The sequence below is a fragment of the Falco punctatus genome (genome assembly GCF_963210335.1).
Source record: "Falco punctatus genome assembly, chromosome: 7".
Lineage (NCBI taxonomy): Eukaryota > Metazoa > Chordata > Aves > Falconiformes > Falconidae > Falco > Falco punctatus.
Genome location: NC_137587.1, coordinates 72445885 through 72472801, shown reverse-complemented (window position 1 = coordinate 72472801; position 26917 = coordinate 72445885). Strand labels below are relative to the sequence as shown.

Genomic DNA, 26917 nt, shown 5'->3' with positions numbered 1-26917 from the left:
GGGATGCTGAGCATCACTCCATCACTACTACCTCCCAAGCGTAGGAGGCACTGCACACTCCTCTCTAGAAAAGTGAGGCAGAAAAACCCAAAGAGCATTTTGCACAGAAAAAAATGCCCTTTAATGCATGCATATTGGGCAGCAGCAATCTATTTTGGGTCACTATTGTAAAAAAAATGCAGCTTATGAAGGGTCTGGGCACCCAGAGCTGGGTTTTTGGATCCCAGTTCTTAAGTACAGACTGAGTTAATGAGAAGCAGACTTACAAAATAGAACTGGAGAGTAAGCATAAGCACCAAACTGAATTAAAGCTCTAATGAGATTAACCCTCCATAAAGTTTATTAACTGTGACAGTGTGCAACCCTTATCCTATTTCTTCAGGATTATGCAAATCTATGAAACATCCATAAAGAGATGCTGAACGACTCAGTTGGTCAACATGTTGTTACACCTTCAACTACTTTCTGTCAGCATTATGCCATTAAATCCCAGTTTTTCACCAGACAACACCACAGACACGGGAGCGAGGTCAGTGTACCCACTCCCAGATTTTCTAAAAGCTTTAAGTACTTGAAAACTGGCTGTTTAAATGCCATTTCTCAAGCACACCTCTGGAAAATTTGTTGGATCTAGAATAGATTTGTTAGAAGACACCAATGACTTGTTGCTTTGCTGTTAGCTAGAAGACTTGTTGCCTTGTTAGCCACAGTCCTTTCCTCCTCCAGTTTTTCAGCATTTCCCCTAGAGCCTGTGTGTGTGTGTACCTGGTGATGGACATAATCAGTGTTATTTGCTCACACTGGATACACCCATTGCCAGCACCTGTGCTCCCTACAAATGCAAAACTCACCCATCCCCAAAAGTCTGGCTTTGCAAGCAACTCTCCTTGTGAACTTCCCCATAAGAACTTGCAATAGCCCCCAGAAATTTATTTGTTAAAATACAAATGATCTTGATACAGCTGTAGAAACTACCTATGGATTCTTTCTCTCCTCGTGACCCACCAGCTCTTCCGTAAGACGTGCATGAACACATGTGTGTGGGGGTTTCCTGCCCTCTACGAAGAAAACAAGCAATGCTCTCCTTTCAGATCCCTGTTGACAAATACTTAGAAAAAACCACCAATTCGAGTAATTCCAGGATGACAAGAAAAATTTCTTTCTGACTGTGAAGTCTGCAAGACTTGGTGTAAAACACAAAGGCAGGAATAAAGTCATTTCAGTAAAGCTGGGCATCACAAAATACTTAACGTTTTCTGATTGTGTATAATAGAAACAGATTCCTCTTCTCTTCAGGAAATAAGATACGAACACAGGAAGAAAGGAAATATCCCCTTCTCCCTCAGGGCCTTTGATAGACTTCCTATAATTTCTATACAAGGATGAAAGGTGCTTCCAATGAAATATTTGGGGTGGGGGTGCATGGAAAGGCAACACTAAGATTCTTCCTCTTCAGGAAATCCCTCCAAAAATCAAATCTGTATATATATTTTTAGTGGTTCTATGGGGGCTTTGTTTGTTTTTCTTTTAATATGTGGAATAAATTTCAGTGCATTACCCGATGAATCAATTGGCATTTCTGCTCAGGGATTTGGCACTAAATCCCAGGAACCTGTTGATATCCTACAAAAAAAAAATAATTCTGTGAGCTATCATCATACACAGGATTTGATCTTTGTTATCATTTGACGTCTGTTTCAAAATCCTTACCAGCCATTCCCATTTCCCCATTTATTCTCTTAAGGTAAAATCTGGCTTCATAATTACATCTGTACTTACTATAACACAAATGTCTTATTCTGGGATGACTCAGAGGAAAACCACCGCATTTTAATATCTACTGAATTTTTGCCTATGGTATTTACCTAACATCATCTGATGATGCCTCCCTCCCTCTTTTAATCAATTCTGTGGGTTTGAGCAATATATATAATTTTCAAACGGGGGGGGGGGGGGAAATCAGGAAAAAAGTGTATTTGTTTTCTTACTTGACTCACAGTATCTATTCAACAAAATTACGCTGTGTGCATAAGTTACACAATAAATCAGTTTCTATTCTAAAAAAATCCACATTTTTCTCAAAAAAATAAAAAGAAGAAAAATATTAGCAATGCTTAGCCAGTGTGAAGAGCTGCCACTACCAGGAATAGTATTTATCTGAGATTAGAACAAGCAAAACCAAGAGCTATTCAAGCTCTCCAAACGCACTTGATTTGTATCTCATGAAGGGGTCTAACGAGCAGGAACAGCCGCCAATCTCCCACCCTCAGTAAACCTTGGACACGCAGTCAATTGAAAACAGCACACATGGGCATCCTGGTGACGATCTCTGCAGCAGTCATGAAACACATGACTAAATAAAACAGACTCAAAATATACTTTTATTTGAATAGGGCTTAAGGCTGCCAGCTACTAATAAGAGTGCTAGCGCTGGGCAAGTAGCTACTGCTAAAATACTATTAAAATCCAATTTTCATATCTCCAACACTGTTACTGCTCCATGAGGGCTGAAAAAACACCCTATGTCAGGTGGCTTCAGCTTGGGTTTGTCATTGTACAGCCAGGAGACAGCTGCCGAGGGTGGCTCGTTGGGTCTGTCCCTCCTGCCTGAGAGGGAGCAGCGTCTGAAGGGAGAGACACGTAGCTGTGAAGCACAGCTAAATCAGGGAAAGAGCAGAAAACGAGGAGGATGGTGATGAAGTATAGTAGCACTGCACACAAAACCTGCTGGCACACAGCATCCCCTCTACAGTTCACCACCAAAGTTGGGAAAACGTTTCTGGATTTGAAAAAAATAGATTAAAACCTATAAATTGCTGGAATTAGGCACGGCCTAAATCCCTCTTGTTGTCCAAACGCAGGTTTTAGTGTCTCATTCTTATCTCACATCAGCTTCAGCCTGTTCGGCGGGTCCCAAGTCACATGTGTGTGTGGACGCAGAATTATGGTTTCCTTCTGGCTTTCTATTTATGACAGAATGCATCGTGCGTCTGGTTTACATTCACAGCCATGTCCTGCGGCGGGAGATAGATTAAGCAGCTTTTGTGGTTCCCCTCTGGGTCACGGGACATAGGCTGAGACAGGCAGGCTTAGCTTTTTTTTTTTTTTTTAAACAGAGGCTTAACACCCAGAGGAAAGTACTCTTGCAGGATATCAGACTCTAGCTTAATCCCTATCTTGGCATCAAGGAGTATTATATCATACTCGGGCTGGATAAGTATGATGCAATTTTCCATACTCGTATTTTATCTTAGCATCATATTAAAATCCTGTCATTCTCATGTTTGCTTTTCCTAAGAGAACTCTAATCATTAACGCACCATGCTGACTCCAGCCTGCAAAAGGTTCTTTTTAATGATTTTTATGTTTGATTAAAGAGGAGGAAAATATATTTAAAAGCATCATTGGAAGAAGCGAGAAAAATGCGAGTACAATTACAAAAAAAAGTTCATTTTAAAAATGCAGTAAACTTTCCCGAAAATGCTCATTTTTATGTTTTACCTCTACAAATGTACCTGCAAACTATATACTTAAAACAAAACTACAACCCCTAAGCCTTGCACTACCCACAACTGCTGGCTCCTGTCTTCCCGGCTGGCTGCCATGTCCTGGCAGAAACATTCCACCATCACCCCGGAGCCGAGGCAGCAGGCTGTACTGCCAATGGATTTTATTCAAGAGATGCAAGTGTCAATGATGTTTTCCAGAACTTATGGGTGGATTTTTCAATGAGAAAAAATAGACTGGAATGTCACTACAATACAATACAAAATTGTTGTCCAATACAACACTGAAACATGAAGGCATTGCAGAATTTTTTCACTCAATCAGTTATAAAGTTCTCAGACTGAGAGACATTTTTTATTTTTGGTACTAGTTTCCAGCTTTACATATCAAATACTGGTTTTTAATTTTTTCTTGTGCTCTCCCTTCTCTAGGACCAGTCTCCCAGTACCTTCACAATCACCTTCCTTAGACAAAGGTCCATCTCCAACCTGCCAGACTATATGACTCAGAGGGTATTTTCAGGGGCTCTCCCAAACTATGCCAACCCCCTTCCCAAAAAATCCCAGCCACAACAGGAGAAGTCAAATCAATGGCTTTGTCCAGTGAGACAGTCTTCCTGCATCAGGGTATCATCAGGTTGACAAGAAAGCCCTTCAGAGCTACTAGCTTACCTGCTACTCTAGCAAATATGAAACCATTAATCACTAGTTATTTTTTAAATAAAAATATAGTATTTTTTTAAATAAAAACATTTTTAATATTGCAGTCTTTGTCACGAGTTAATGCATTCATCCTTACACTGCTCCCTCTCTTGCCTACGTTCCCACTGAGATGGCTCAGGCTGTTCCTGTGCCGACACGACTCCCCGGAAATAACAGGTGGTGTTTGCATGCTCCGGCAGCCTGCTCCCTCCTGACTTGTGTCCTCCTGTTGTTAGATGCATGTAAATGGGGAAAATGAAGTGGAAAATATGAAACAAAAACGTCTTCCGTGGGTGTTGAGGACCCACCTATTGTATCTCAGCTAGTGATAGGCAGGACTTGGAAGAGGACAGATGGGGACCCATCATCCCCATCACAGACTGAAGCCTGCCTGCTATTTATTTTTAAAGACACTTTGCAAGTCCCTGTCTATAATATTGTCATATTGTAGCTGAATATGTGATATGCTGCGGTCATACTTTTCATAAAAAGCACCAGGTTACAGCCAAACCCAAACTAAACCAACGAAATCTTGTTAGCTGTTTTCTGTCTCAGCTGTGGAGTCATGCGGTTAACAAGCATCATCTTCCTGAAAAGACTGAAGTCAAAGCCTTCTGGTCTAGACAGCATGGTTAGAAAGTGTCATCTGTAACACATCAAGAAAGAAAAACACCCACCCTCTCTTCCTGAAATAAAACTCTTCCAGAAAACGAGCCTGTGGTTCTCGGTTCTCCCCGTGAAGGGAAGGGTGAGAGAAGGGACACATCGATCACGCTCCCCGAAAGGTGCTCACATCACACGGTCACGAGGCCACCATAAACAGCTGCAGACCATCAGTCACCAGGCAGCCAAATTTGCTGATGGCAAAGGTTTCAAACACTTCACCCAGAGTCTGTCCTATCAAAAGCACGGACCGAGATCCCACTCAATCCACATTTTCACATTGAAACTGGTACAGAAATAAATGAATAGGTCACTCAGTGGCACAAGAAGTAGATGTGTGACCTGACCTGAGGAGGAACCTGTAGGCTACGTTTAGGGAAATTTGCTCACCACTTTACAGGCACAACGTACCAGCACTCTACCGTGAAGTCCAACACATCACCACAAACAGCACTCGACCTTTTACAAGCCAAATCCTGCCTTTCCGTGGGCCCTTTCCAAGCAGAAGACACTATTGTAGAAAAACTTGTTCTGCCAGTGTATCATCATCTTCACTACAGGCTGGGGTTTTGGCAAGCTTCCTCAAAGAGAAATTATTTCTCGTCACAACTTGGCTGTTACAGCCGTAGAAGCAAAGTCTGTGCAACAGAACCTGTCCAGCCATGGAGCTTCTACGCCTCCTCCTCCTCCAGGTACTGAAGAACAGCCTTAAGCTGAGAAGAAATCAAACTAAATTTATGCAGATTGGCATTATATAGAAAAAGCCCATATTCCAAGCAACTGTACCAAAACTACATCCCATGTGGGAAGAGCAGACTTGCTAACCCAGGAATGGCTTTTTCCATTCCTATGAAACTTGTCACATGCGTTTATCCTAAACTTAAGCAACAAAAGGGGCTCTGTGAAATTAAGGCATCTTTTCAGTAATGAGACACAATTAAAGGAAATCTTTAAAGAGTCAAGAATGGATTTGATGATAGGAAGGGCAGCTGGGGTGGGGACGTCCGTTATGGGCAGAGTAGTCCATGGCAAATCAGCATCTGCCTTCTTAAAGTCACGACTTTGGACTTTGCTCAGAAATCTTGAAATTCAAACGTCTTCCTCTTCTCCCAGACTTTAGTGCCAAATAAATAGCATGAATGCAGCTAAGACACAAGAAGTTTCATGGTGGCGCAGAGCAGCAGAATGACCATCTCTGGCACACGAGTGATGGGTTCCCCAGGTGTTCAGGTGTACGTTGGCAGCCAAGAAGGTCTGCAGGTCTGGGAGATCCTCAGAGACATGAGCTCTGTTCAGCCAGATCTCAGCATCATCTCCCATGCACTACTTTGTGGGAAAGTTAGGGCATATAATCATATAATAACGTGAAAACATAATGAAAACAGGTTAAAAAAAGACCCAACGTCGATGGACTCTAGTCTTTCTAATAAAGGAAGGATGCTGTATCCCATGAAGAAACACATGCAGGACACCAGTCTGATAAAACCACTAGTCTCATCTAATCTGTATTCTGTCACCAAGCACAGCTGGTCCTTGCATTTTGAAGGGAAAAATGAGGAACTTAATCCCATGAAACAGTTTCTTTTGAAGTTCTACACTGACAGGTTGCCCTCATGTCCTGAAGCAGAGACGCTTGCTTGGCTCTTAAAAGCTTTGTGGGGTTTCAGTTTTCTATTAATATTTATCTGTTAACTCTGAATACACTCATCAACATTACCAGGTCTTCAAAGGAGCCCTGCTAAGCTCCTGATGCTAATAACCTGTGGTGACGAGTCTCCTAAGCTAATGGGGTTTGGCATATGTAGGTGCTTCCAGCAGTTTTGCTACTTTCTATGCCATTAAGCGTCCCTGTCCTCATACTTCAGGACTGAAAATTTTCATTCCACTTTCTTCACGCTATTCATTATTTTCTCTCCCACTTTTTCTCCTCTTAAGATTTTCAGTCTGTTAAATGCTTGTGATTAGTTACAACTATGATCTTTTCCTTTGGGGTTTTTTTGTTTGTTTTTGTTTTTTAAACATCTTAGGTAATGTTATGCCATTTGGCCCTGAAACTCCATTCCTTTTCTCTTTATAATGGTCTGAAAAAGGCATTAGACAGTACCACTACTAGCACATAAGCTAATGAAACATCGCTCAACTCTTTGCTGTAATGAAGTACTTTTTTCCCCTCATTAAGGTCTGCTCCACAAGGCTTCTCCATCTTGTGTCTGCCAATTAACTGTTACCATGCCAAAAATTAAATGTTCTCTCCAAGCCTAAGCCACTTACGCAGCACAGTTTATTGTCCAAAATAACCACCTTGTGATAGTTATTCACAAACATGCCAAGTGGCTTCTATTCACCAGCAAGAAATTCATCCCAGGTGAAGGAGGTCAAGGTGAAGTGACACTTCATGACATGGAAAAAAAAAAAGTCTAATGGCTTCATGCCACCGGAACGAAGACATGCGCCTACCCCACCGCTCCTGGGCAAGGGTTTCTGCCTCTCCCCCGTTCTCCACACAGCACAATACTGGTGTTTACTAGACTTCTACTGAGCTTAGCAAAAGGACACAAACCCAACTCTCCTTCCACTCCAAGGACTTTCTCTAGGTTGGTTAATTGAGCCAGAACAGACCCGGGGATGATGAACATCTGAGACAAAGGACAAAGCGAGGCTGCCCAGCCCTCAGCAAAGGCAGACAGAAGACCTGGACTGTCTTCTCCTGCTTTACTGTCATACTAAAACCACAGTTCAATGCTTTTTACCCTCTGCTTTTTTCTGCCATAGCAGGTTTTCAGGAGACTGAATATTTTGGTTAGCGAATCTAACCTGAATTGCATAAACGCTTTTCTAACTAATCATTAGCTGATTTCACATGGACCTATAGCTGCACATATTTATGCAGAACAAAAAGAGCTTCACAGATTCAATTGCAATTTGAGTGCTCTGCACACCATCACGGAACAGTTCAACGGTGTCCAGCCATGGCCACGTAACCACCTGCCTGTAACACTCATTTGCTAAATAGCATATAGCCATTTAAGCAAAGGTATGATGGCACATTACATCCTATAAAACCTTTCAAATTAAAATTTTCAAAATATCTTGGCATTACATAGAATTTTAGCAGACCCCAAGGAACTAGGGATACTTAGGGCAGTGCGGAGGGACTTAAAAAAATGTTTGCATTCCAAGTCTTGCTGTCACAAGATAGAAGAGTGCTATAGGGGCAGGAAATAACATGCCTCTTTTTTTGTGCTCCACAACATCTGCTTGCAGGCCCCCCCCGGAATACAACCCAGTCCCCTTCAGTTCTCTGGTTTTTAAGACAACCATTTTCCAGTTACAATTATGAATACACATTAAATTAAACACAAGTCATATTTATGGTGACATCACATCAGACAACTAGCTCCTAACAGCTTTCAAAATTAAAGGGAGGGAAGAATCAGGTCACTTGTTGCCCAAGAAGTTTTCTCACATGTTTTATTTCCATTCTGTTGGCCAATTTCACATCAGGTTTCTTCCGGAAGTGTGAATGAATTAACTAACCCACCCTTACGGATAAAATGTCCTTGGTCACAAATGGCTGAAAGCTACAAAAATCTGCTAAACCGACGTCTTTTTGCAAAGTCATTCACTTAAGAAATACCATCAGAACTAAATTGGAAACATCATGGAAAAAACTATTTTCTGGAGCAATGTAAAAGAGGACTCACTAACAGATGTATTTACTTTCATAATGAGTTTTTCCTCATTCGATGAAGAACATGGGAGAGTACAGAGACTGGTGAAAAAGAGAGAAGGAGGTGGCAGACACCAGCCTGACACACAGAACAAACAGGATGGAAACACGGTGGGGACGGCTGAGGGGCTCAGACACAGGGCTCACCTCTGGCGTGATGCAAAGGGGGAGTGGGTACCACCAGCCAAGATGCTGAATGGATACGAGAGAGGTATGTGCTTCAACTAATGGCCTTGGAGACTTGCAGTAAGCGGAAATGGGGAAAAACTGAATTCTTTGCATTATTTAGATAGAAGCAGGAAGACAGACACAGCCCAGAAGGGCAGTGCCTTGCACAGATTAAGATGATGCTCAGATTACAAGAAGGATCAAGATAAAGATTTCTAACAACTCCCAAGTTCTCCACAAAGATTTTACTGAAGTGCTCTGCTCCTGCATTGGCTGTGTGTTTCCTATCAAACATCAGCTAAGCCATTTAATATTTATCATGTTTGGGTTTTTTTTTCTTTTAAATATCTGAAGTGTGGCTTATGAAACTTCCCTACCTCAGTAGGAGAACTGCAAAAATCCACATAATAATATATGAAGAAAATGCTAGAGTCTGGAGTTGAGGGGCACTTGGGGAAGGACAACAGCAACCCCTAGCCTGTGTTATTATTCTGTGGCCATTAAAATCTTTTTTCCCTCATTTCATCTGTGTGCCTGCTGTATTTTACCTTATTAGGAAGAAGAATACTGTGGCTGCAGAGAGATGCCCAGCATTCAAGACAGACCTGAATCAAATACTCTGATCATCCCAGACACCACTGATGGCTCTCTTGCTCCCGTAGTCAAATGTCTTTTCGAAGGGTCCTTACCACCGCATTTGATTTGCTAAATGAAGTGGACTTGGCCAGCTCACTGTTACTAAATGCTGTCCTCACCCTCCACAGATACACCATGATTTCTCTGGAAATGCATTAACTGCTGCTAACTCCATTAATGCACCATCTCATTCTTGATAAAGACATAGGCAGCTGGTCTGGACAACAAACCCAGACCTGCGAACACAACTGCAGCCTTTCATGTCCATGCAGCCTTTTTTTCCCAAGTTTATCTACAGCGTAAAGCTTCTAAACCTTAGCACTAGACCAAATTACGCAGTCATTCCAAACACCGCATTAAAATACCATCCGGCTACTATAAAAGGAAAAGTGAATGGTTTCAGGAGGCAGCTCTGCGGCAGACAAGCCAGTGTGGCTCTGAAGATAAGAGGCAGCTGCCAGAGGTAAATATAAGCATTATTTATGGATGTGGTGTCCTCACTCATTTAAATTTCGACAAGTGCTGGAGATGCAGACTGAGAGCCAACGGGCAGCTCTCCCTGCAGGGCTGCAGATACGTGGTGTCTACTATCAAGCCCACGTTTGCCATCAGTGCCACAGCAAGGAGAGGCTGCAATTACAGAGCAGTGTTGAATTTTACCTTCAAAGCCAGGTCTCTCCTTGACTGCCTCTTTTTCATTTCAGAAATACCAGTAGCTCCAGCAACGGAGGGATGTACTTGAATGTTAACGCCATGGTCAGATACGACCTCTTAACAATACACCACAATTTACTGAACAATCAGAAAAATCTGATGGCACATTACACTTTGCAGAGTCTTCCTGAAGAAACACATGCTCATTTTCCATAACCCTTGTAATGCCCTGAGGACAGGCACTGACTACACGCCAAGAAACAACCGATCACACCTTGAAATGGGAGCTCAGTTCACAAGTTTATCTGCTGCTGGCTGTGGCCCTGCTCAAGCAGATGCTGCTGTTGCATGTCTTGTACCCCCCTGGGCCAAATAAAGTAAACCAAAATCTTTATGTGCTGGGAAGAACTTAGAACTTTATCAGCTGAAGAGAACTTGTTCGGTTGAAGATGACTGTACTGGCAACTTCTGGTACAGAGGAGGCAGTGCTTTTGCTTTGTGGGACTTCAAGACAACATTTTAACGCATTAACCTGATTTAGGTCCTCCGAGGTCATCCAGCAGAACAGCTGTATGCAGGCAAGACTGAAGAAGCCTTGACTTACTGAAAGAAACAGAGTTGGCAAAGCCAAAATTTAAGCCCAACTAAAAAACGGCATGCAACTCACTGGGGCATAGCCCAACATGACTCACGGGGGCAAAGCCATCAAGAAAAGTCGTAAGTAGCACAATATGAATTAACAGAGAGGAGATGGTTGTTAATTGCTGTTGTCACCTTCGACACTGGAGGCTTCAGGCTGATGGATGTCCATTCACCAGTTGTCTCCACAAGGACATTTTACAGTACCTTTTACACAAGCATCAAAATGTGCCAGAATGAAATATTTAGTTTTACATAAATTACTGCAAAGATGAACAGAACAAACCCAGGAAGAGAGCCTGATTGTTGCCAAGTGCTCAAACCACTGCTGGAAAAAAAGAAAAAGTCCCAAACCACAGGACAGTGTTTCTAATCATCACACAATAACAACGCAGTGAGCAAGCATGCAGACAGAGAGGAATGCAGCATCACTGCAAACCCAACAAAGGCGTCCCCTCCATGTGCCTGTGGGACTACAGCTCGGGAAAATGGAAGAGAAAAGGCTTGACTTGGTTTAATAAAGTCCAATCTCAGATCTAATGCGTCCCAGCCTCTGAAGGAAAGGATTACTCCAGGCCACCTACATCTCCTCTGCCCATTCAAGACTATTAGGGCGAGGGTGACAGTTGTCACACAGGGACCCTGAGGTTACAGATCTCACAGGAGCCAGGCTGTGGTCACAGAATGATCACATTAGCATTAGCCATTCCATGGAAAGTATTCCTATGTTGAGTTGTCATCCACATGTATTCCAACACTGTCTGATGAAAGGGATCAGCAAATGACAGCCCCTGTGCAGAGCAGAGAAAGTGAAACAATGCCTGAACCCCCACGGGCATGTCCAGCCAACCACACTGAATACAGTATGTGTCTTTAGTATGGAGCAGATGCACATAGGAACCTCCATCAAAGCTCAGGAACCCACCCCAAATGTAAGATCTCTCAAGGCTTTTTACTTAATAATGTTTATTTCAAATTAAAGCACCATACTTCTAACTTTTTGCTAGTAACTAAAAACTTAGGAAGAGACAGAAGACAACCAAGGAACCCAGGTCTGTGAGTGCTCACCTACAGAGCCAATGGCTCCATCAGGATCAGTCTCCTCAACAACAAACTCTCTCACTATCCTGGGCAGTCTCATCAGTGATGCTGGAGGTAGAATAGCCCAAGGCTATTTAATCCCATTTCACCTAGAGAGCCCAATAACGTACTATTTCCACTCACAGGCTAGACAATAGATTTCAGAACCAAATAAAACTTCTCAGAATTCCTTCTTTTGCTGAGTTGTTGCTCTTCTTTTATAACTGCTACACTGTACAGGCTGCCTGTATAAAATCATTCAAAGCCTTGGAATGCACTTGGTAGATCCAAGCTGCTCTTCTTGATGGCATAAAAAAGCAAGCGCATGCCAAAATGACATTTTTACAATCCTTTTTTGAGAGCCACTGCAGTACAGTCTTTTCCAGACAAACTGCTCTGAAACCTTCAGTGTATCAACAAGCCATGCAAAAAACATCACACATTCAGCATCCAAAAAATAAAGTACCTGCTACATACATCATCACTCTATCAGAAAAGGCAGCTGCCTCTGAGTTATAGGAATTGTGGTGGGACAGTCATGTCTGAAAATCCTCAAAACCTCAATCACTCCACCCATTTGAGCCAACTATAATGCTCTTTTGTAAAACACACAAAAAGAACCAGCTCATTGGTTCCCAACAGTGCCAACAATCCAATTAGTCATGAGTGAGATTGTCAGACATCAGTATTCTCTGTAAAGTCCCAAAATGTCAAATGAACCTTACTCTTCCTCCCTGATTCAGACAGATCTGATCTAAGTCACCTCTCTTACTGCCCCAGCCAGACAAAGACCAGGAGAAGACCTCTTATTATGGTGAGGTTCCAGTCAGAGCATCTCCAATTCTGCGCTAGTACATCGAGCATGAGCAAGCAGCAGCAAACCTCCCAGCAGAGAGAAGCCACTGCCAGATAAAATTTGGTGGTCAGGATGCTAATGTTGTAAGGCCAGCGAATGAAACGCATGGGTGGTGCCTATCTTTTCTTAATACAGTTCATAGCTGCTTACAAAATGGTTCTGTCATGGAGATTACATCAACCTTTCCCACCAGAGCCTTGTGCTCCTTTGTCTTACCCCACAGTCACCACAATCACGAGACCTTCGTCTTTCATGTCTTGTACTAGTTATTGGTGACAAACCTTTCTAAGTGAGTACCTGAGATTTGTGAGCATAGACATCACCAAAACCATTCTGGAAAGCACTTGAGAAATTCATGCTCAGGCAGTTTAGGCAGCAAGAGGGATTCTGATCTCAACAGAAATCAAGGAGCATCTAGGTAAGACTGTTGTGAGCTGCTTCAATACAAAACCTGGTGGCCCAGGTTAAAACATTAGAAGAAACAGTTTAATGCAGCCTGCCATGCCTTGCAGCAAGGTGGCTGAAGGCCCAGTGCTGCACATTGTTCCATCTTCACAGCTGTTGGGAAGTAACCTCCAGCAGAAGGCCGGTTACAGTTACATTTTAAACTTTTCTACCAATTTCTCAAGCCTGTGCCTAAGATGCAGGAAAAAAGTACAAACACCACATCCATTATACACCCATCACAAAGACACAGCAAGAGCATTTGTGTGCCCTTTGTTACAGGAGATTCAAGCCTTGCACAAAGGCAACATTTCACTTTTAAAGATTAAAGTTCAGTTACTGAGCTTAAACACAAAATTGCAGAAGGGGAGAATTATTCTTTTTTTCCTGGAAAAAAGGAACTGAATTATCTACAGCTGACCCTCACGACAACACATCCTATGCTCACTTATTTGTGACACAACAGACTGCTCTCGGAGACGTTGCTCAAGATGGTGCAGATTCTCATACAACCACATGACAAGGGGGAACCCAGGGACCGAGTGTGGTGCAATGTGGTGCCTAACATTCGTAAACTGGCAGAGGGATACGAGAACACTAGATGCAGAAACAGCCAAAACAAGTACTGCAGCAGAGCAGAGCTTACAGACTTTGGAGAATATTAGAAGAAAAAAGAGGTGTTTCTGTTTACCAGCCACAGAATGTAACTCTAGATTCCCGGAAACTACATATTTACAAAAAAACATGTTTGCTGACATTGTAACCCTGAGACAGACCATAATAGAGATGTTAAAACATTTCATGCAGTGCCAGCCCCGTGGTTAGCAGTGGTGCAGACTACACTCAGGTCTGAGGGAGGCTGATGGGGCTGTAACTGCTCCAAAGCTTCCTGCAAGGACCCAGGTTGTGAGATGTCTGAAGAAAAGCTAATGGGAATCTCCTAAGAAGCTACTCCCACACAAGATCCATGACTAACATAGACACGTAGAACCCCACCAAAAATGTTGTTGGTCTTAAGCCACCGCTCTGCTGTGGGATGAATCAATACTACAGTTAAGGAACATATGAAGACCACTACTTGTACCATATACACTCAGCAATGCACAGTTCTGCTTTGGAGAACATTCACACAACCAGTTCAAATTTAAACAACATTTAAAACAGTTAAAGACTATCACAGAATAAAGCGCAAAACCTGCTCTCCAGGAATGGTGCAGAAGGTAAAGTCGATCATTTCCTAGATTCATACTCATTACCTTCTCATATGTTATTTTTAGGTAAATAAATAAAAACTGGTAAGAAACTCTAGTGGAGCTGAATGTACACCTCAAAGCATTGAAAACCACCCCCAGCGTTGCCCTTTTAATAATAGGCATCATGTACAGACCTCAGCTAGTTTGTATGGCAAGATCAACTTCTCTCCTACTGTCACTGTCTTTCTGGTAACCAGGGCCTCAAACAGCATCTCTTCTTTCACCTAGAACAAAAATCTTGATGTTAATGATTATTCCAAGAATAAATTTTTAAAATATATTTTTATATTTGTATTGTGTAAACATTGTCACAAATTTAAAATAGATAAATTTGATAAATTTAAAAAATTAAAACATTTTTGCCAGCCCTTGCAGAGTTAATGTTCAATGCATAAGAACAAGCTAGCCATTGGGAGGAGACAACTCAGCACGTAAATTCAGCATCAGAAATCAGACACCACGGTATTCAAGGGAATCTGATTTTCCCCATTCAGTCATCACATTTCTAGCAATTTCCCATTGGTTTCCTTTGTTCCTGGTGCAGCTTCTCCCTCCCACACTTTTCGTTGGCAAAATAAGTCAACTTTCTAGTGTTGTCGAGATGACATCATTAAAAATTACTCAACAAATTAGCAAAACAGTGTAATCCCTTTAAGAGATATCTGAGAGCAGGGTTTTTTCAGGGTGGGGAGGAATTAGGAGGAGGAAGAAACCTTTGGAAAAGCATCTGATATTTACTCTGCTATTCACACCTGATACCCAGTCCCTAAAGACACCAGCTCCCAGGGGGCAGGAACGCCACAATCTCTGATCAGCCACAACAGAAAGCAGTTAGCAGGGGAAAAAAAAAAATCGTTTGTGTAAACACAGGTGCTTCAGCAAATAGGCTACTGGTGCCAACAAATTAAGCAGTACATGCCACAAACTGATGGGAGAAAGCCTCTTTTCCAACCAGTTTCAGGTCCCTCTTATTTTGATGTTCCCTGGAGAAATTCAGGAGCATGCCCTCTCTAGCAGAATAGACAACAATACACTTGGACGTTAAGTTAGAGGGAAACAGTTTCCGGTTTGATGCAGATGATTGGAAACTTAGTGGTTTATGTACTTTGACTCATTGGTTTAATCCAGTAATTAGTATGAAGAGCAATGCAAACACCACAGTGGAACTTATGAAATCTCACAAACCATCACAATAATGATGCTGTTCTGTACAAAAAACTACTTTGTACCAAAAATATCATCATGGGAGTCTCCCTGATAAGCTCCAGTGCTTTTTATATAATTGACTTTTTACTGCAACCCTCACTAATAAGAACTTGTTGCCATGGTGTGGAAAGTAGAACACACATAGTCACTTGTGTATGACCTTCACCTACTAGCAAGTTCTACGTCACTGGAAATCAAACATCAACACCCTGAGGTTCGTTTTAGTCCTCAGCAATACTCTAGAGCCCCCAGTTCCCATGATCTGCATTTACCTTTCAAGCTCGAGAGGAATTTTTCTGGTTCATGTGAAAATCCACTGCAAGTTTTCACATTTGGTTTCTGTTCCTCTACATTCAGCAAAACAGTTTGGGTTTTTTTTATTTCAGTTCTGCAGGCAAAATATGGACACTTTTCCAGCAGCTTGCAACTGCGGGACCATCAACTTCCCTCCCTCAGCTGCACAGCTTGCAGGTTTTACACCATCCTTTTCCCCCTTCAGGGATGCTGCAAATCCTCAGCCTGCAAGCTGGCTTTTTTTAATTATCAAAGGCAACAAGGCAGAGGGGTATCAGATGGTTACTAATCAAAACAGCCCAAAGTAATGTTCCTAAACAATATAAATGCTTCCAAGTCTCAGATTTGTCAGCAAACATGGGCATTTTAAACAACTACCCGTGCTGTCCTTCACCATCCCCATCTAACTTTTACCCTGGTTTCCTTCTCCCTCTGCACTCTTGATGGACAAGACCTGCAGATGTACATCCTTCATCTCCACACCTGCTGTGAGCTGACCTGGAGGGCTCACATCAAATCAGCTTCTCATACAAAAACACACTTGGCAAGGATGGGAAGGTAATCCCTGCATCTCCCTGGGTCTCTGCCTGCAATTTACCACCCAGCAGAGCTTGATCTTGATTGCTTCATCACCTCTGAGAGCCAACACCACAGGTACAGCCAAATTATCCTAATCTTCATTTAAGGACACAGCTTGAAGGTGGCTGACTCCTGATGCCAATGAGGAGCCATAGGAGCTTTCTAAAGATAAACTTGGCGCATGTCAATGTCTAAGGACACCTGGTGCATGGAGACTCTTGCAACTTCCCCACTCTGAGTGCATTATGCTTACTGGAGGAAGAAGCATAGGATGTACAAATAGACACAAAAAGAATCCTAACAGATTAGCAAAGAGGAGAACATGACTTTTTTTTTTTTTGTGCCCTGGGAGTTACACTTCTAACTTACATTTCATGGGTTTTTGCTTTTTGGTGCTAAAGGGCAAGTCCTCCTTTCCCTTATGAAAAAAGCTACACGGCCTGTAGGAGTTTATATCTTGATTACAGGGACAAAATACAGATTTAAGACTTCACTGCCACATTCAAGTTGAACCAACCCTGAGAGGGCTGTATGACTAGAGCTCTAAAACCCAGTGAAGAATGACCAGCAACACTGCCATGGCCATAAAAGTCAGCGGTGTGCGGTGGGGAGCAGCCAGCCAGCAGGCTGCCACAAGGGCTGGGCTCCAGCCAAGGCAGGCGGAGACTGCTTCTCCAGTAATGCTGGGGCATTATGTTATAGCAGCTGAAGAAAAACGAACCATTTCCAAATTGAGAGCAAGAAAACATCACTTTTTGTCTCTCCTCACATATTTGAGAAAAGAATTACAGTGCTGAGTGCTCATTCAAAAGCTGCCTGGTGTGGACTAACAGAAAATAAATTCAGACTTCTATCAGTTCTTCTCAAAAATGATCTGAACCTTTTCTTCAGACTTTCTTTCAAACAACCAGAAAGTTATCTGACTTGAGTTCTGGCTCAGACCTTTGCATTCGATGAAATGTTCCTGCTCATTGCGGGGGGCTGGGCTAGATAAACTTCAGAGGTCCCTTCCAACCTGTTCTACCATTCTATGATCCCCAAAACTTTATCTGGAAAATGGATCCAAAAGGGGAGGCTGGATTCAAGCACTGCCTGCCTTGTAATTTTCACCTTCCGTTTGCTCCCCAATTACTTTCCAAGATGTTTACCACAAGAAGTGCAATGTCTGCAGGATCCCTCTGGTAAGCTAAAGACAATTTTTTAGTAGAAAAAGAACTTGAACGCATAAATCTCCCACAGAGATAGACATTAGCTCCAAAAGCTGACATCATCGATGCAAAAAGAGATCTGGAAAAACTAATTTAGGACACTTGGTAACTTAGATTTACCTTCATTTGCATTGAGGCTGGCTACCTAAGCCTAAAAACTGAACGTAAAAGTGCTCCACTGAGCAAAGACAGAATTTGCCTTCTTTAACAATCCATCCATGGGAATAATTTACAGTATTACTAAATATACACGATTAAAACGTTCCTGCTTTTCTAATGGGGGAAAAAAAAAAAGTCTCTCAAGGTCAACTGACCCTAGATCACTTCTAATAGACTGATTTTGTTAATAAGTCCACAAATGAGCCTTTCCACTTTTTCCCAGAAACACAAGTATTTTCCCCAGTTTTACACAACCCTCTACAATTCCTGCAGAGGACCCGTGACATCTGCAGCACGTGCACAGGACTCCACATCTGCTCAATCCATCAGGCAGCCTCGCCATCACACTATGGCACGGCATTTCAGCAAAGTTTAAACAAAGGCCATGAAAGACCTGCCAAAAGCCTCACATAATCCACACACTATGTCTATTCTTGGAAAAAAAAAAAATGGAATCAGGGTCTTACTGTAAATGAAACTATGATCTGCAGAATCTGGCCAAAATCCTATATTGCAGCTTACTTTTTCAACAAAAGCTGGTCTAAATGTTTTAATAAACCGAAAACATATTGGATGGGGTTGTTGATATCTAAGAAAAATCAAATCCATCACAGATCCTCATCTCCCACATGCCTTCAAAAAATTTGCATATTAGCTTCATTTATAGGGATGCAAATATCGCTATACAGAGGAAGAATAGTTGTTCAGTGTTGTTGCACGAGCTGCTGCAGCAGGGAAATTCCCCCAGATGTCCTTAAAGGCTCAGAGGCTCCAAGGTAAACCAGCTAGCTCAGGATAATTTGGGCCAGACTTTCCCTGAGAGGGGGAAAACACCTCAGCTTTCCATAAATTTTTCATTTCAGCCAGGCTGTTGTTTTCTGTCCTCCCCATGAAGGCTACCGCCCATCGGTGCCGTGAAGGGGGACCTTTGCATCCCCTCTTCTTCGCTGGTCTCAGAGATGGCCAATTCAGCTCCTGCTTCTCAGAGCCTTCCCACCAAGTCCAGATGGATTTTTTTCTTCTATTTTCCATGTCAAATCTTTGAGTGAATAAATCCAGCAAGTCATTTAAGGAAAACAAAACGTAAAGTAAGAATCAGATCAGAGCAGAGCTGTTTTTTTCCATCAATTTGCTATGCTCAAGACTGTCAAACACTTAGTGGCTGTATAAAAAGAAGTTCAACTATTTGTCAACTGGTATTACTTTTATTCTGAGATGATTTTTCATTCTTAGCAAGTAATGTCTGGATCTAGAGAGGGGATTAATAACTTTTTCAAGCCAATTCATATTTTTAGAAACAACGGTGTGAAAAGCGAAACTGTATCCTGTTAAGAGTTCTAAGTAGCTAACTAATAAAGTGCATTAGATGCTTTTTGAAACGGTGTTTCATCTGTGAACCCTTTAGTCCTCCCTTTTGATCAGATCTGAATAAGCATTACAAGATCTATTCAGGTCTGCAAAGAAAAAGAAACCAAGTGTTTCAGACAAAGAGATCAAGCCTCTTCTCTACGTATGTTTGGGGTTGGAATTTTTTGACATATTGTTGACACTGTCTGCAAGTGAGCATGGTGTCCATGCTCTGTGCTGTACCAGACCATGGCACTAAGGCACCATTGGATCTATACGGCTGAACTGATGCATCATTTCACATGTACACGTGCAAAAAATAACCCGATACCTTACAGCATGCAGATGTTGCAGAAGGGTTTGTTTGCAGAAGAAAGCCAGGGCAAAGACCCAAAGCCTGGAACTTTTCCAGATCTCCAAGTCACTCTCTTATTCAAAGCTTTTTTAAAAAACAATTACTTCTTAAATGACTTGGCAGTCTTGTTACGGCCATTTTTAACAGGGTAACATCAACAATATTCTCCTCCAAACTCTTATTTTCCTTCTGTTTATTTCTGCAGTCCCCGAGGCCAAGATGCAAAGAGTATCCAGCTGCTTACACCCATATTTTACAGAAGCTTTTCCCTCCCTGAATTCAAAGCATTAAAGAAATGCTATGAAAATCTGTGAGAGCCAATGCCCAAGTTCTTTAGGTAGTGAGAGAGCGCAACTGTCATTTAAGAGAAGGAATGGGAAGAGCATCGTGTGTACAAAGTTACCTTCTGATGCTATCAAAAAATTAGCAAAAATTAACCTTCCATGCTGTCCAGCAAGTACAAAGGAATAAAGATAATAGCTGTTTTAACCAACTACAAGTATAACATCTCTGTATTCTTTGGAGTTGCTAGTGGTTTCGAACATCTCAAGACAAGTGAGATGGCAAGGAGAGTTCTGGCCACCTATATCCACATCAAGAGGTGTTGAGCTCCACTTCTGAACACGCAAGGCAAGTGCAGGACAAGTTCGCTCACTGAAGTGAAGACTCTTCTCATGAAGAAGTAATGCCACAGCTTCCTAACTCGCTTGGGCTAACAGAGCAGCTCTCCTAAGAATTTACTTAGTTCTTCTGCACAGATTCACAGAAATACACAGGATACAGACCTGGGCCATCCAGGCTGAGACCTGGAAAGCCTTTCCAAATGATACTGGCACAGCAGTGACTCACAAAGTGCTTTTGGTAAAGGGTCTTAAACAGAGCATCCAAAGGTTTACAAAAGAACTAAATAAACGTATGGATAATAGATCCATGAATATGTACTAAAGGGATGAGATGCAGTCTCCAGCATCTCTAATACAACGTTTGTGGATGCTGGCAGGGTAACAGCAGAACAGCAAAACACAGTGAGTGAGCTCAGCACCTTCTTCAGCCACCACCTGGACCAGAAGAGTGGGCTGATGGTCTTAGAACTGCTCTAGTTTCTCACACAAGTATTGCAACAGATTTCAAGAACATCAGGGAATTCTGGTGAGGGAGTTGGCAATTGAAGAAACTACTGCATTGAATGGAATGTCTGCTTTCCACCTAGAACTGGTCTGCGTTCTTTCAAATTTTAACCACAGAAACAGTATTTTCTGTCAAACCTGAAGTAGGGGGAAAAACCCCACATGAAAAACCTCTTTAAAAAAATCTTCATTACGTTTCACTGACAAACATGAACAGCCCTTGTGAATGTTAACACGAGAACTTTCCAGTGAAACAGAAAATAAATTCTATAAATATATATAAATTTCTATAAATAAATATAAAATAGAGGTGGCTCACTTGGTGTGAACGTTACAGGACAGAAAGCGAAGGCTTACCTCCAGCAAGTCCGACACAATAGGTAGTATTTCAGGGTTACAAATATCAATGGAGTCATCCCGATAAGTCTTCTTTTTGTAACGGATGTTACCCAGGTGTAGTATCGCCGATAAGAGAGAGAAAATTCTAAAGAAAATAGACAGAATTCCTTTTTACTTGGTTGTTTTTTCTTAAAGCTAATGAAAAAGCAAACCACATCCCCAAACATCCAAGCGCTGTCTTCGTGCTTGACTCATTCCCGTTTTCAATCCAAAGCAGTTTGTGTCTCAAATCTTCAAATATTTCCTCAAAAATGATGTTCAAATGAAGCATCTAGTTTGCCTCATGTAAAAAAATATTTTCACTTAATCGAGTACTAAACTTGCATTGGTACAGCTTTCTTGAAAATCATTTAACACATCAAACCCATGGTCATGAAGTGGCACCCTATATTATAAGAAAAAAAGAAATCCTCGAGTAACCTAGATACTCAGATTAAATATCTGTCATGCAATTGCCCAAATTAAGGGGGAGACTGGACTCAGACATGCAGGTGATCCTTCTTAGTCCCCTGGCACATGCATTTGTCACCTTCTCAGATCTAGTCCCAGGTAGGCAGCCTGTATAACAAAGCATAAATGTTTTTTATAATATATAAGCATACTGAGACAGAGAAAAGATGTTACCCTTCAAGCAAATTTATCCAGCCGATTTTTCTTTTTTCTATTTTTTGGTATTTGGTCTCTCCTCCAAAAAAATAGCTCTTTGAGACTATCAAGTCACAGCTGACTTCAGCTATAAACTCTGTTTGTCCCTATTTCCACATTTTCTGGGGAGCTAAAAATAAGTAATATCAAATTAGATTCTTCACCATGCCATCAGCTTGTCTGGACAACACACCTCCACCTCTCCAAGCCAGTCCTTTCTTATCTCTAAAACAGGGATACTGATTCCTTATCGTGAACTACAGGGATGCAATTATACAATTTTCTCTTCTGTAACTATTTCCACAAAGGTGAAAACCCATGTTTTGCTATAAACAATCACTTATAAAAGTATAGTAATACTTAAAATGTCCTTCCTTTTTATAATCAGCTGGAGGTGGTTACTTCTTTGTGTTACAGTTGTACAACGTAGAGCAGAACAAATTTGCTCGTATAGCAAAGAATCCAATGTATTTTTTGACAAGCACAATTCACTATGAGAAATACATGAACTTGTGTGCCAAGAACAGTTATTGCACAGTATATTAAAAGCAGGAATTGATGATATCCACCTCTGTTCAGTCCTGACACTTACTGATTGCTTTACTCTGTCAATTGAAACTCCCCTATTGTACCCTAAAGTGTCTTCAGAAAACCCTTGTTGCTGAAACCTGATTCCTGAAAGGTAAGGAAGCACGGTGACATATAAACATAATTACACTAGAAGTATGTATACTTGGGTTTATCCACATGTGTGGAACAGATAGAGAAAAAGTCTTAATTTCATAACTGGTTTATTGCAAGCTAGGAATAAGGGATGAGCTTATGTAAAATAGACACTGCTGGGTGAAAATTTCTTGTGGGAGCAGAAGGCAGGACGTCTGACAGTTAAGGGTTTCTAAATGCTGGCTCAGAAACATGTTAAAAAGCAAGAAAACCGGTGTTTAAAAGAACAGGAGATAATCCACTGAGTTGGGGGGGGGAGAAAGAAAAAAAAGCTGTATGTTAGCATCTTAAACATCATTTACCCAAGTTGATGAACAGGGTTTCAAGTGCCATTAGTACAAAGCAGTAATTCTCTGTTCCCACATAAACATCCAGGATTTCAGACAGAAAGGAACCACATTCATTAAATTATTGTTTGAACATTCTGACTTGAAAAAGCACAAGATTTCTCATTGTGTCCAGTTGCTGATGTGTTTTTTTTCTAGGCCTGTTACTAACCTTAGTAACGTATTTGTCAAATTCATTCAAACCTACTTAAGACTTTCAAGCCAACAATTAACAGGGAGGAATTGCTTTGTGGTTTTGGTTGAAGATAGCCCTCATATGAAGCAGTAATTCTTTGTAGTCAGTGTCAGGCAGTATTGCAACCCAACTAAGAAGTCCCATTTTCCAGCCAGCACCTTCCAGTGAATTTGTGAACAAAGGCCAGTTGGAAACAAGTCTACAGAACTGGCAAGCGCATGCAAAAAATTTAGTATGTTGACTAATAATGAGGATTTCTGATTAAAACAGGATCTGGATTCATGACATGCAGAGTAAGGCAGGACTATTCATGAATGGCTGAAATACTCCAAGGTGCCAATTTCCTGCCAATGCTCCATTTGCATAAAGAGAATCGTTAGCTACAGTAATGAAGGACATTTTTTGTGTGTATCTTTAGATTTTGTTTACTCCTTCATTGTATGAACGGTCAAGTGTTATTGTTCATAGAACGGTTTGGGTTGGCGGGGACCGTAATGATGACCCAGTCCCACCCGTGCCAGGGGCAGGGACACCCCCCCCCCAGCCCCGTCCAGCCTGGCCTTGGGCACTGCCAGGGATGGGGCACCCACAGCCTCTCCGGGCGGCGTGTGCCAGCGCCTCGCCAATTATTCCTTCTGACCAGCCCGATTCGTTATGTGGAGCACAACAGTTACATTAGCTGAAGCCCGGTAAACAACCTCACTGATTATGGAGGTTGTATCAACTAATACCATCCTCAAGCTACTGATATGGAAAACAAACTCACTGTCTGCGAGTCTTGGGAAGAAACCCCACCATCTCCATTGCTAGTTGTAACCGCTCAAAGTCATGCTTCAAGTCCTCTCCTTCCACGGAAAAGCAGTCCTGCGGGGTTCAAGCAGAAAGATTAAGCATTGAAAGAAATTAAGATCGGAACAGGTTCAGATGGCAGAGTCAACAAATCATAAATATCATTTAGTGATCTCCACACCTTTTATCAGCAACCAGAACATTTCCAATCTAGCACCAGGAAACGAGATATCCAGGAGGCCGTACTGACTTCACAGGGAATAACTGTGGCTAATTACCCCCAACACCCAGCCCAGGGACAGGGGGATTCACAGCACCACAGCAGATACAGCAAGAAACACATATTCAATACAATAAAAGACCAAGATTAGCTCCAGCAGCAAGGCAGAATTTTTCTTCTTAAATACCAGAAAGACTGTAGTCAAGTAAAACTTTGATTATTTTTTTTTGTTATCTGTCTGTAAATCATATTTATCACATGAGGATGTGCACTCAAACTTTTGCCCAAATAATTCTGAAAGTCTGCACTATGCAGGGTTACATGAATACTACAGTGAACATCATTAAACAAGTACCAAGTAGTCACAGGATGACTGTTAACTTGAAAAGACACTCATACTCAGTAACAGTACATAAAATAAATCATAAATAAAGACTAGAGAGAATGAAGCTATTTTATAGTATCAGCTTTGCATCTTATAGCACCTATCCGCATTTAAAGCCTCACAACTGTATCAGTGATTCATCCCACTCTGTAGCATCATTACAGTGATGGCTACTGATTATAGGGGGAAATTCTTACTTAAGATAACTATTCCAACACAGAAGACTACTCCCACACAAGTGCCTTATCCCCTCGACTAGAAGCTAGATAAAAAAAAAAATTAATTTCTTGTCCTGTTAAACTTATCAAGGGTTCTCAGGGACAACAACTTAATACTTAAAGACAAAGTGACTTTAGAGATGTTGAACAGTAAGACCCATTTAAAACTATGCATCAATGAACACAGGGTTTTAAATATAAGGAGAAACTAACACCCCTGTGCGTTCTGAGCAAATACTCGTTAGAAAAGTGACACTTCCACCTTTTATTAATAGATGATTGAAAATTACCCTTTTTAAGATGTGTATAAGGTATTTGGCTGTATATATTATCCAAAGGAGCGCAACCAAGGCATCTGCACTGTATCAAGTCAGATCAGCAGGCATCAGCAATGCAATTATTTACATTACAAAATGTCAGGAGAGGTTGTCCCTCCTGAACTCAAACCTTGGCGAACTGGCTTCCTGGCCACTACACATATGGCTGAGGAGAACCTGGAGAAGTTTCCACTCCGACTACAGTGAGACCTGGAGTCTGCAGAACAATAATATAGCCACAAGTTCTGCAAATACGTCTTTTTAAATTTTTTTTTCAAGTATATCAAGTGCTGCTTTTACTGGTGCTCCACATTCCAAGAGACAATTTCATTTCATGGCATCATTCATCCAAAATTAAGTCACGAGTCAATGGCAAAATACCATAGACAACTCAGAAGTAGCACAATCTATGCCAAAGGCAATTTAATTAACGATTTGCATAACAATTGCCAACTCATTAATCTGCATGGAAAGGCCTTTCACAAATTATCTACTTAAAAGTGGATGCTCTCTGTAGTGTTTCAGCTCTGTACTGTTTCCTAATGGATGATAAATGGATAGTAATTAAAAAAAAAAAAAAAGGAGTTTCCTTGATATTAGAGCAGACAAGCATTACAAAGTCCATGCCCACAGACCAAAGTCATCATTAATATCCTGCCAGGGGAATTAGTTTCCCAGCAGAAGTGGGTCCCCTGCTTACTATCATCACATCAAAGCAATCCACAGGTTTCCACAGGAAGTTTGAAGAGGATAAAATAAACAGAGTTTCTTTATAAACCAAACATCTGCAGCAGGCTGAGTCCATGGTTATGGGGAGAGGTCCAGGGTATGCTTAAGAGTGACTCATCAACTGAAGCAAAGATTTGATTTGCCACGAATATCACAGAAAATGATGCTGAGCAAAATAAAGTAACAGATAAACAGCCAAATTGTAATGGCATTTAACTTTGCTGTGCAAAATAAGGACATGTGGCAACTCCTGAGCTGGCAGGGCTTTATTGGCCCCTTCAGGAGAAGGTATCAGATTTGAGGTTTGTTTTAATTTTGATTCCTCCAGTAAATTGCCCTAACCCATTCCAAGCAATTAAGGTCTTTGCAGCTTAGTAAAATGCATTAAGGTATATAGAAAAGCATCTGTTCTTCACTCTCTGCTCTTGTAGGGCCTCTAAGGATGCTGATGCATTAAGGTTGCCAATGCAATATTCAAGTTTTAAACCCTGGGGGGCCTAAGATTCCCTCTCCCTCCTTCCCTCCTAAGGATTCTGCAGTGAAACCTTGCTGTTAAGATGCTTACTAGACCAAGGAAAACCCAGCTCCTTCACATGTTACCTCTTACTCTGCCAGACGCATCAGCTAGAGTTTGGCAATCATGAAGCACATGGCAAGATTAGCAGGAACAACATGCAGCTGATCTGAAACATGCTTCCCCATGCAAGACAAAACCAACAGAGACCATCACAGGACACAGAGACACCCACAGCACGCTGCCAGCTGAAGCCACTGCCTCCGACTCGGTCGTGCACGAGGAGCCGGGGAAGGGGGAGAAGCTTTGCCATTCCCTTTTTTGGGTCGACCCATTTGGAAAGGTTCATCATGTCAGCAGAACTGTTTTAGGAGAAAGAATTATTTTCACATTCTGAATATCAAGGTTTGATTTTCTCATATATGGTTGGGCAGGGGGGGATGGTTTTGGGTTTGTCTTTTCCCCCCCTCCCCGGAAGCTGGAGAGCAGATACACTGCTACAACCATCATGAACTGATGCATCTCCTAGGGTTTCAAGAGACAGATTTGCTATTTTATTGGAAAGGAATTTAAATTTTTACCTTGCTGCCCTAACACAATTTCCATAAATCATCATGTATCATACCACGAAGGAACAAAAAGACCCTTAGTCTGCTCTGAGTAGATGACCATATCCAACTGCTGAAGCAGCTTTCCAGATGGAAGGAACCAAAAAAGGGCAAGCAAAAAACCATCAGCATTGTCATGAGCTAATAATACACAAGCAACACCACTGCAGGGCAGAGGAAAGAAGAGGGTAATTAATAGGCTAAATTTAATTTGACTTTGTTTTCTGCTCAGGTCTTGATGC

General features: G+C 41.6%; 1 protein-coding gene across 12 annotated transcripts in view; it reads right to left on the bottom strand.

Moving 5' to 3' along the window:
* The window catches only part of MYO9A (myosin IXA), a 185416-nt gene that overhangs the window by 84813 nt on the left and 73686 nt on the right, over positions 1–26917 (bottom strand). For all 12 annotated transcript variants that reach the window (XM_080395389.1, XM_080395386.1, XM_080395387.1 and 9 more), the window contains 3 exons: positions 23662–23759; positions 20964–21090; positions 14466–14555 (listed from right to left, as the gene is read on the bottom strand). In XM_080395389.1, the coding sequence (XP_080251515.1) occupies positions 14466–14555; positions 20964–21090; positions 23662–23759 (315 nt within the window). The remainder of the gene's footprint in view (positions 1–14465; positions 14556–20963; positions 21091–23661; positions 23760–26917) is intronic.